This window comes from Austrofundulus limnaeus, unplaced genomic scaffold (assembly GCF_001266775.1).
Source record: "Austrofundulus limnaeus strain Quisiro unplaced genomic scaffold, Austrofundulus_limnaeus-1.0 Scaffold3, whole genome shotgun sequence".
In the NCBI taxonomy this organism is placed as follows: domain Eukaryota; kingdom Metazoa; phylum Chordata; class Actinopteri; order Cyprinodontiformes; family Rivulidae; genus Austrofundulus; species Austrofundulus limnaeus.
Window position 1 is genome coordinate 3,661,962 of NW_013952405.1, and position 11,795 is coordinate 3,673,756.

General features: G+C 38.9%; 2 protein-coding genes across 2 annotated transcripts; both read right to left on the reverse strand.

The window, feature by feature from the left end:
- Nucleotides 1-3,095: 3,095 nt before the first annotated feature.
- tktb (transketolase b) lies at nt 3,096-9,399 on the reverse strand. The gene is made up of 14 exons (XM_014017659.1): nt 9,178-9,399; nt 7,555-7,672; nt 7,350-7,463; nt 7,133-7,230; nt 6,317-6,508; nt 5,876-6,003; nt 5,592-5,788; nt 5,192-5,356; nt 4,902-5,058; nt 4,692-4,822; nt 4,517-4,600; nt 4,313-4,409; nt 4,074-4,193; nt 3,096-3,813 (listed from the first exon to the last, which is right to left on the reverse strand). The coding sequence occupies exons 1-14, from the start codon at nt 9,282-9,284 to the stop codon at nt 3,641-3,643; spliced, it is 1,881 nt and encodes a 626-aa protein (XP_013873113.1). The 5' UTR covers nt 9,285-9,399; the 3' UTR covers nt 3,096-3,640.
- Nucleotides 9,400-10,037: 638 nt separating this feature from the next.
- Nucleotides 10,038-11,738, reverse strand: lrrc23 (leucine rich repeat containing 23; the record flags this gene model as incomplete). Its single annotated transcript, XM_014017671.1, is given in 7 exon segments — nt 10,038-10,228; nt 10,323-10,527; nt 10,704-10,840; nt 10,937-11,067; nt 11,186-11,327; nt 11,412-11,532; nt 11,632-11,738. Coding segments are annotated over 7 exon segments (876 nt in total), but the record flags the coding sequence as incomplete, so codon positions are not given.
- Between the last annotated feature and the right edge of the window lie 57 nt (nt 11,739-11,795).

Consider the following 11,795-nt stretch of genomic DNA (forward strand, 5'->3'; position numbering starts at 1 on the left):
AGGACAGGTTGACAAAATAAACTCCCACAGTGCTAATAAAGGCCTTCAATCATACCATGAAATACACAGACACACCCCTGCTCCTCCTCGTCTCCTCTCCCTGTTCTTGTTCAYAACAGTCTGCAGCTGAGAGTGGACAGACTTTTTTTGAGACGATGTCAGACTAAATGGGAAAGAAAATATATATATWTGTGTGTGTGTGTACTTTTTTGGGAACATTATGAGTTAAAGTTCTAAGTATGAATGTTATTTAGGACAGCTTGAATAAGAACAACCAGTCTAAAACCAATGTCCTCAACATTAGGGTGTTTAGGAGGGTCTCATGAGGCTATATGCATTGGCTTTTGGTAAATGTGTGCCACCCTCAGTGGTCCTCACAGGGCTGGCCCATGGCGTAGGCAGTATGGGCAAATGCTATCCATCTAGTGGGGCCACAAATGGGGTACCAAAAGTAGTAACGTATCATATGATACAGTCAAGACTAACTGGTGTTCAGCATGTTAAAAGAAAAACAGAATACGGATAATGTGAGTTTCAATTACGATCTCAGATAAAGTTCAGGTTAAAGTCTGGTTTTCAGTGCTCTACCTTCATAAAATACTGATTTTATGTTGTTGATTAAGCCCAAGAATTTTGTAAAATGCTCTTCAAATGGCTGGGAAATGCATCATTTTGGGTAGATCTTTTACAAAGTTCTTCACTTGACAGTTGCTCGTTAACATGAACAGGTGTTCCTCGTCAGCAATCATCTGGTATTCTCTTTGAAATGAATTATATTGCTAGCTACTATATTTGGACAACCTTGTTTCTAAAGATAAAAAGTAATATCAAAGACAAAACGATTTCATTGGTATGCAAAAGTATGTAAAATGGCAGTGAGATTTAAAAACTGCACAAGGGGCACCACCTGAAATCTTGTCTATAGAGCCAAATTTGCTAGGGTCCAGGCCACCCAGTTGAAACATTTTAGGAGGTGCCATGTACGTATGATGACGGTCATTGCCACTCATCTTGAAGCTCATCCAACCTGGTCCAGAGTTGACAGACAGTTCAAGTCAGAGCCCTTCTTGTTAGGTCGAGCTCCAGTAGCATCTACGTATGAAAACAAACATGACCTCCGAAGAGGCCATCTTTACATTCTGTACATCCGTGCTGTTGATGAACTGTGKCGTGTGTGCATCCTCACACTCACCCTGGCTGTGGCTTGTGGTAGGTCTCCATGTTAGCACTTTCCTGGCTGAAAGTGGAGCCAAAATGGGAGTTTCACCGTGGAGTGAAACATGCTGACACTTTTTTTYCCTACTGTTGTAACCCAATTAAATATTAAATGTCTTAGAGTGATTCAAAATTATTTCTAAGTTTTATCAGAATAATAGTTTGAGGTTTACATAATTTATGCCCATCCTTTGGGCTTTGTTTTCCCATGTGTGCTGCTAGACACAGACATTTTCCAAATGGCACCCTGGACAACTTAACACTAAACACAGAAACACTGGGGTCTTGACGCKCTCCTCTAAGGTAAACAGTGATGTGTCCAGAGGTGATTCATTTAAATCCTGACAGGAACATGCAGTAATCCACAGAACACATTCAACACCTTCCATAACCTCAGTCTGACAGCAGCCTGCAGGAACAATTTCCACCATAATGAATGGTGCTTACTCTGGGTTCTCACACCTATTAATAAGTCTCAGTTACATGATGTGGGTAGGGCATTTTTATTTTTCTTAATCCCTTTCCTGTCCTCTCACAAATAATGAAACCATTGTCAAGACTTCAACTTTGTTTTGTTTTAGCCAACAGGAAACCATCAGTGGATACTTTTATCTACCCAATCTTTTCTTATAGAAATGTATGGTCAAATATTGAGTTTAGAATTAAAATAAATCTGTAAGTATCGAGAAAGTATCATTGAAATATTTTTGAGACAAAAATAAAAAAATGTTTGYTTCTATAAACATATTTCTCATTAATTCATAACTTATAAAAAAGGGGCAGATATAAGATTTATTCTTCTGCTGCTGCCTTTCATTTTATTTGATTTTATTTTGATTGTTTTTTTTTTGTTCTTTGTTATTTTGTGTTACAAGTGAAATTAATACGTTTCTAAAAAAAATCTTCAGATATTTTTGATCAACTTATACTTAAAATCCCAATTATTCAACTCAATTACAGTATTAAAATGAGAAAAAAATGTATGTCTATTTTATGAAATCTTTACCAACCCACTCACAAAAACCTGAGTTATTTCAGCTTACAAACTAAAAGAAAGTCATGGATAAGATGCACAGTTGTTGAGAAATTTGCATGCGACGGAACAGGAAGTGATGTCAAAGGTTAACGTCTCCATGGAACAAAGCATTAATAAAATAGCTAACGACAAAGACTGTAGAGAATAATCTGATGCTTYTTTATATTATTTTGAGTCACTCAGAGAGAGATGAAGACGAGTCAGAGTTCAAATAATATTGTTTCAGTAAACAAAGATTACAAAGTTCTCTCTTAGAGTTCCCCTTTGATGTCACTTCCTGTTTCACTTTGGCTGAGCCAAGTTCAAAATATGCCATTTTTGTTACAAAATGGGTAAAATCACATTTTGTGCAAGGTTTATTATATAAAAGTTTTCTTTGACTTTTTGTATTTGATGGATACGTATGTCACTGGCACTTYAAAAGTTGTGCACAACTCCTGTTTTTGATTTACACACACTGCAAGATGTAAAATATAAAAGCTGAAATTGTTGCATGTTCCTTTTGTAAAAGGTATTTATGCTAAAAAAAAAAATATAGTGCACCCAATCAGTATCTGAAAACRTACATTTTTCTGAGCGATTTTTTACACCATCAATTCAGTAATTCACGCATTCTAGGAAAATAAAAATTGGCATGATCATTTCATACATTGTGGTCAGGCAATATATTTGTTAATGTCTTTGAAACAACATTCAATAAATTAACTTTGGGTCTAWTAACAGCCCAGTCTAAACTGAGCAAAGACTTTGTCACGGTCAATTTAAAAATWAAATCCAATAATTTCAATTAGAACACGCTTGACAGATGAAAAAAAGCAAACATAAAACCACTAGGACCATCAACGGTAGAGAGCATTTCTTTTTTATTCAGCAGATCACAGCAGTAACAGGACATGGTTATCATCGACAGTAAAACTGATACCTCCACTGCAGAAAGTTTTGTTTTCCGTCATTTCTGTGGAAAACTAAAAAAACATCTGTCTAAAGCTTCGACATTAAAAGGCTGTCACTAAAAAACTGCAGATGTGATCCAGGACAGTAAGAGCTTTTTGGAGACTGATATAGGAAAAGAGGAATGGTTGTCAATCTGAGCGGAATGATGCTTTGAATCTCTGAAGTTATGACCTGACAGGTAACAGATCGAAATGTTGCCAAAACCTTTTGAAATATATTCAGTGACTGTTTAATCTGTGCATCTAGCTGGACTTCAATTGGAGAAATGTTGACCAGAAGGTACATGAGTCGGGCACACTGCACTCCAACATAAGCAGCAATGCAGGGTTAGTGAGCTGCAGATTCAAAGCCACAAGATGGCAGCAGAGGGGCTAACAGGTCTTGAGATGGGGACCATTTGGTTGTAAACCAAGCACAAAAATAAAACGTCACTCTTCAGTTTGCAAAGGTCTGGCGAACAGCGGTGACGATGTGCTTGGCACTGATGCCAAAGATGTCCAGGAGCTCCTGGGGCTTGCCACTGCGGGGAACACCAGAAACTGCCAGGCGGGTCACAACGATTCCAGGCTCACTTCCCACTGCAGACAGCACTGCTTCACCAAGACCACCTGGACATGGAATGTGAACCAAAAATACATAAACCCTCAAATATCCCATGAAGGTAATAGATTTCACAGCTGAACATCAGTCTGCATCTAAGATTAAAAACTAAAACAATGACATAATGCTTTTATTTAAAAACTAACTTCTGCTGAGATTTAGAAAAACACAACCAGTTTTAAAGGGTTCCAGTGATTAAAGCATCAACATGATAAAAACACAATGCAACTCTATTACATGGAAGAGGAAAATGGAGGAAAACCCTTACCCTCTTTGTAGTGATCCTCTACYGTGATGATCTGTCCTCCTGTGGCTCTGGCATGGCTCAAAATGGTGGCAGCATCCAGAGGCTTGATGGTGAATGGATCAATTACACAAATGTTCTTTCCTGTAAGGGGAAAACGTTTTCTGATTTATACTGTACATACTGGCTGAGTAATCTTTTAGTGATCCAGTTCCTAGTGTAGTAAAACACAGGCACACAACAACTGGACARTTTGAATCTACCTTCGCTTTTAAGAATATCATAAGCAGCCAAGGCTTCATGAAGAGTTACACCAGCTCCAATCACAGTCGCCACATCACTGTCAGACTCACGCACCACCTGGACAGCAATACAGTCATTTATGAGTTGAAGTAACACAGATGCATTCGTATTTTTACATATAAGAAACATCTGGAGTGGAAAAGCAACTAGGTATTACAGATTACCTTAGCAACACCCAATTCAAACTTCTCCTCAGGAGGGTAAAGTACCGCGGTGTCTGGTCGACTGGTACGAATGAAACAGATTCCCTGAGCGAGAGGAGAAAAACAATTTAAAAAGTGTTATTTCCTTGAATTTTATGCAGATATTTACTGGAAGATCTTGAGGGAGGCTTCCAACCTTTGTGTTCGCAGACAGTTCAACAGCCCTCTCTGTCGACACGGCATCACTAGGATAAAATACTGTACATGTTGGGATGGCTCGGAACATGGCCAAGTCCTCGAGTGCCATCTGGGATGGACCATCCTCACCTGAAGGCAGAAATGGTAAGTATAGATTGCACCAATTGGTAATCATGCAACAAATGACAAGTGTCAGCTTATGTCTTACCGATGGAGACGCCACAGTGAGATCCAACTAGGTTGACGTTTGTCTGGGAGATGGCTCCCATACGGATCTGATCATAGGCTCTGGAGAGGAATGCGGCAAATGTGCTGGCAAACGCAACCGTACGGTCACGTGTGGCACAGCCAATGGCCACTCCTACCTGGAAGTATTAAACAGACCCATAGGTTAGTTTAACTCATACCCGATCAAACAGATTTTAGTGGTGAAAAATGAATATAAGTAACAATATCAAAAGTAACCAAAAGACACTCAGGGTTTGCCATGCCATTTACCATATTCTGTTCAGCGATGAAACATTCAATGAAGCGTTCAGGGTGGGCTTTCTTGAAGAGTTCAGCAAAAGTAGAGTTTTTAGTGTCTCCATCAAGAGCTACCACTCTCTTGCTTGCTTCGCCCAATTTGGCCAGTGCAATACCATATGCTCGCCGTGTTGCCATCTAAAGTAAAGAAATGGTTCAAGTTTAGGTAATATAATAAATGTAAAGAATATAAATGAACATGCGTTAAGTAAGGGTCATCGTAGTGACCTTAAACAACGGGAAGACAGACAAGACCAGATTTTATGTCAACTTTATTCACAGGTTGCCACTTCCTTAAAGAAAAGTTATATCCCTAAAAGCCCTTTAAATTAAAAAAATAATAAATGAATGAATAAAAAGCAACTTGAGGTACCTTATCTCCAATCTTGTAAGCTGGCGGTGAAGGCAGCGAGATGAGGCTGAGATCAGCTGGTGCTGTGTCGTCGTTGGGCAGCTGAGGGCACAGAGTCTTATTGGGGACCTGAATCTGAGACTGCAAGTCCTTCAGGATACTGTCCAGTTTATCCTTTGGAATGGGCTTTCCATGCCAGTTATCTTGATCTTCAATGTCTAAAAACGTAAGAAGTGAACAAGCGCTGTGTATTAAATTAAGAAATTATTTTTTAAAAACAAGTACGAAAGTTTCTATACACTTACTTTTGAGGGCTTTTCCCTTAAATGTCTTTGCAACAATACAGGTGGGTTTATCCTTGACCTGCTGAGCCTGCCAGAAAGCTTTACACAGCTCCTCCACRTCATGTCCATCCACAACATACGTGTTCCATCTACACAGATTTAACAGAAAATCAGTCATTACTATAAATATTAACTACAGAGGTGGAAACAACATGTGAGCAACCCTGTTAACTGTAAATCTTAACTCTGAGGGAGACAAAAGGCCAAACATGGGAATTCATTCATGCAGAGTGGAAGCTGCTGACTAGCCACAAAATTCACAACCTCTACAAAGAGCTTTTGAAATTTCACTGCAGTACGACTCCATTTATTAAAATACTTGATACTTTGATGGGTTTTATATAAACACATTTAATTTTCTTATAGATCACAGGAGAAAAATGGTGTCAGTTTGTTACTGACCCAAAGGCTTCGCAGCGCTTGCGGTAGGTCTCCATGTCGTGCTGCAGGGGTGCAGCCTGACTCTGACCCAGCCGGTTGACATCCAGGATCGCCACAAGGTTGTCCAGCTTGTAGTAGGAGGCAAACGCCATGGCCTCCCAGACCGACCCCTCTGAACACTCTCCATCACCCATCATGCAGTACACACGATAACTGTCGTGTCAAAAACAAGGGGAKGAGGAAGTAAGGAATCACTATCATTACAAAAATGGTCAATACATGACATGAGTTTAGAACAGGTATTCAGACCTAATGCTCTCTCAAAACATAGTGTTGATTTAAAAGATTTCTAATAGCAGTAAATATACTTTTTGAGACAAACCTAATACTATAAACAATTACAAAGGAAGTAGAACACATAGTCCACACTATGCATGGGTTAAAAAACAAAAATGGCTGTAAAATACACATTTAAAAAAAAATATATGTATAAAGGTGCAGGAAAGAGCCAAAGTCTGTATTACRATTGCCTCATTCTGTTGCAGAACTGCTGATAAACCCTGGCCTTTAATAGATCAGCGTGTTCGATGCAATACATACATGACAAAAAATGCTTTTTGATAAGCARTGCTGTTGTGAAACAAAAGTTCAACATGACAGTATTGATTTAACAKTAATGAAATCTGTCAAACATTTTAATGCGGTAATTTTAATAAAAAAAACTGAAATATTTCAGCCTAATGATGACTGGTATTCTGTGAAGTGTTTGATCATTACGACACAAATGTAGTAGTACTACCACTACTATTACTGGAACCATTTTGGACCCATACTGACCTGGATTTGTCAAAGTATTTTCCAGTATAGGCCATCCCACAGGCCGCTCCGAGACCCTGTCCAAGAGATCCTGTAGCCACATCAACAAACTCCAGTTTCTGTTGCATTATAATAGAACAGGGGAAAAAATTAATAAAAAGCAAAATTTACATCTTTAGGAAGCAAAACAACAAACAACATACATAAAAAAGGGACCAAGTCAGGTTTTCAGACTTACTGGTGTAGGGTGCCCCTCCAGTTCACAGTCAATCTTGCGCAAATTCAGAAGATCAGATTCCTTCACAAAACCTGCCTCTGCCCAGGCAGCATACAGGACTGGTGCTGCATGACCCTGATAAGAAGTAACAGTGTTGACATTGTTTCTTAGCATGCTCTCCACAAAAAAAAAAAAACCTCCGCTTTCATAGAACCAAAACACTAACCTTTGAGAGCACGAAGCGGTCATTGCACTGGTTACGAGGATCATCTGCCTTGTAGCGCATGGTTTGGAAGAAGAGCACAGACATGAGCTCTGCTGCACTGCAGCATGATGTGGGGTGGCTGAGGAACAAGAATCAAAGCACCCATTCATTAAAAAGGTGGACATACAAATGCAATTCCATTAGTATGAAGTGAGGAAACATGCACATATATGGATGTGCTGTTAAATTTAGAACACGTGTTGGGAATTTAAAAGTGAAATCACACATTACTTTTTTTTTTGAGTGTGTGACAACTTGAAACCTTACAAAAAACATTGATAGCTTTTGACGAACTTCTTTTTTCAGTCAATAGCATGTTAATGTTTTACAAAAACCCCTCAGGTTACCACACTTTGGCTCTCAGAACTAAGAAGAGGTAAGCAAGCTTGTGAAACTGTTAGTTGTTGCAAATGGTTTGGAGTCTTGTAATCAACCCTTTTAGAAATTTAAAAATTACCCAACAGATCTAAGCTTCCCTTTGCGGTTAAGTTCCAACTAGTACCATTGAAACCATGCTGCAAACATACAGTTACTACATATCAGTTCTTGTTAAGTTTTGTCCAAGACCCCTTTGCTGATTTACCACTCGTCCTCATGTTGAGAGATAACCCACTGAAAAACAAAGCAAGGCAACTTCAGAAAACTGGGAAAATGAATCAAGATTCTGCAGTGGACTGGTGTAGTGTTCTGAACTGGGTTAATAAATGAGGAACAATGTGAAGTGTTGGGCATACTAAAAAAGGTGCGTTTATAACAGTTTGAGCAATCAAACATCAAAAGGCCATCAATTCCTTGTTGAAAACAAAAGGGAGTGAGCAAAACTGGTTTATCAACTAGCCTTTTGTTTGAGAGTGGACAATCTGCACAAAACTGCAATGCTGAGGATGCACAGCAAAAAATAGTATTTGTGTAAAAATGCTGTTGTACTTGGCAAAGTGACCTAAGTGTTGTAAAAGCTGGTTGGGCCTACAAAACTGGTTTAAACCAACAACCTGAGTCTAGTTTGGGATGACAGTATGACACACTCCCTACTATGGTCGAGACTCAAATAGAGGTATTTATCATTCATTGTAATCCACAAAAGAAACCTAAGAGACCAAAGGTGACTGATAAAGCTGTACTCTGTCAACTATTTCCATTTGAAGAGGGAGGAAAAGACATGTTTTRCTTCTTAATTCAGCTGGTAAACTTGACAGCTTTTATTAATTAGATCATAACGTGTTTTCCAATAGACGATAAATGCCAAGAAATCTTCAATATTTTGGTTAAACTTGAATAATATGGAACTTATTAACCACCATGTAAAAGAACGACCTCTTACATAGTTGTATTTTTTTTTTTGCTTTAAAAAAACGTAAATTGTACAAATTTATACTTTATAAAACGTCTTAAAAATCGAATAAATCATTTGCTAGCTACGATGCTAAGACTGCATAACTTGCTGCTATARTAGTTACTACTGAGTGAATATAATCTGCCGCACGTGCAACCAGGCCCGCGGGTAGCGCGAGAGTCAGCTGCACGCTACGATTAACATTGATTATCTTCCGTGGGTTTTTGGATATTTTCCAACGAATAACTTACCCGGAATTAGAGGCGCATGTCGCCTTGATGGAGTTGATCCTCAGCTTGTTAGCGATRTCTTTCAGAGCCTGCAAAGTCTTCTCGTCGGGTTTGTGGTAGCTAGCCATGATCTCTGGACAACTGGAGGCGCGTTGGCTTGAAGAGTTAATGGAGGTTGCTTGACTTGAACCACAGGTGCTAACTGGAGTTTAGGCCCTGGCTAGCTGAGCTGACCTCGGTTAAGTAAATCAGTTAAGTAAGTATCGCTGAGAGGGAGGAGCAATGACGTCACGAGGGACGGCTCGTCTGCTTCTCCTRCCCAATCAAATCATTGGCGGAAGTAGAACAAGTGGTGGTGCGTGCTGCGTAGGATGTGCCGATTATTTCACACAAACCCCTTCTTGTTCAACTTTAGAAATCACTTTTACAGATCTATCTGATCTTTTCTTTCGCTTCCTTTTATAGTTCACAACCTCCTCAAAATATCTGCACTTAAAACCGGTCATTAACAATGGTGAAATCTGGAGACATAGTATCATATTTATCAAAAATAAAATAAAAATTCACTTATTGCTTTAAATAGCTGTTAGATTTAGAAAGAGAAATTGATGTTTGAAGGCATGTGTGAATCCCAGAAACTGTTTTTAAACTATTGTCTGTAATAACATTTGTGTTCGTTTGATTGTCCAAACACAAACATRATGCCACTGTCCCTTTAAAATCTGCAGCAGGGTGGCTTGGCTGCCARTAAGGAAGTGATGGCAAATTTTGCTTTCTCATCCTAACATGGGGAAAAAAATGTCTTAAGAGTACAAGGTTCAAGTTTTCATCCCACAGACAGCATTCTTCCTACATTTCCAAGAATAAATCAGAGGAGGGGGAAAAGTCAAAAAATTTATTGTTAAATGAGGATGTGATGGATTTAAAYATTTTTTTTCAGATGGAGGTGTAATCACAGTTCCTCATTTACACAGCAAAATCTGCCTCTTTTAAAAAAGTCAACTCAATACTTCCTTTTTCTAGCCAACATTATGAAACCTCATGGCTCAGGTATTTCCTCTTCATCAAGTTCCTGAAAGAAGATGCATACATTATTTTTTTTTACCCTTTCACACACACAAAAGTATTATACTGTATTTAAAAAAAAACAAAAAAATGTTTTTTACCCTGATCATTCTTCGAACTTCATTTCTCTCCTCAGGGGAAACAGGTTCTTTGTCAAGTCGCTCCAGCTGCGGCAATATCATTAGCACACTCAGGCGATAGTCTGATATTGCCACCAGTAAGTTCTCAGAAAGGACCAAACCTCGCAGGGTCTGTGACACATGGCCAAGGCTTTGTAACGCCTTTCCATCTTTGATTAAATTACCTCTAAAGAAGATATAAAATTACACAAATTATTGTTTTATAATACAWTATTTCCACACATTTCCTGTTTTGAAAATTCTGACTTCCCCATACTTTGTAAGACTGCATAAGAACACTGACAGTAGTTGTGTTCATACATCTCTGGTTGTCGTAGTTAATGTTACAATACAACAGTGTACCTGACATTGAGGTACTGAAGACACTTCATGTTGGGACTGAGACCATCCAGAGATTCAAGCTGGTTGTCTCGAAGATGGAGAATGGTGAGACGCTCTAACTTCTCCAGACCCTCAAGACGGTTGATAACATTTTTGGCCTTTAGAAAAAGCAAAACATWTCACAAGCAATCTTTACTTTCAACCACTAGTTTAAAGCCTGATAGTACTTGATGTATCTCATTACTGTGTATTACCAGATATAATTTTCTCAAATTTGGAAGGTTAATGCCATTGGTGGTGTCCAAGTGGGCTTCCCTTAGCTCCAGTGTCACCAGATTAGCAAAATGGCTCTTTTGAAAACCGCTCAGTTGCTGAATTGTGTTTCCTGGGAGAAAGGTTTCAAACTGTCCCATCAAAGAATGACAACTAGTATAACTGCCAATCAGGTCAAAAAATATAAAAATTTCACTCTATTTATTGAGACTTATCTTCAATTTAAAAACCTGTAAGAATGAGGCTCTCCAAGGCAGGCCCAGACAGACCATCGAGGTCCGTTAGCCTGTTTGTTGCAATACTCAGCCACTGCAGGTAGGGAAGCTCAGAAAAGGGTTGTCCTTTAAAGGATGCCACAGCATTATTGTCAACCTGTAAGAGTTGCATTCAAGATTCACAACCAATTAAACTTATCACTACTGACAAACACAATGTTTTTTTTTTTTTATTTCTTGCCTTTAACCAAAGCAAGTGATTCAATGTTGCCAGAGGTGACAGATCAGTAATGTAGTTGTGGGATAAGTCCAGGAAGCGTATGTGAACATAGCTGCTGATTGCAACTATGTTGTCCAGTCCTCTGAGGATTTGAGGTGAGAAAAACACAAGGAAAACAAAGTGACTCAGTGCAGACATGACATTAATTTCACTTGCTCTGCCTGTGTGCTTGATTCCTCACTTGTTATTGAGGTCCAGTCTGATAAAAGCATGTCCTAATCTGTTTCCTGTCCGGCACAATAACGATAGCCCCTCACAGATGGTTTCTTTGGTCAGATGGAGAGCTATCTGTAGAGTACATAGAAGAAGTCAAAATGAGGTACTGTTTGAGGTAATGTTCTGTAC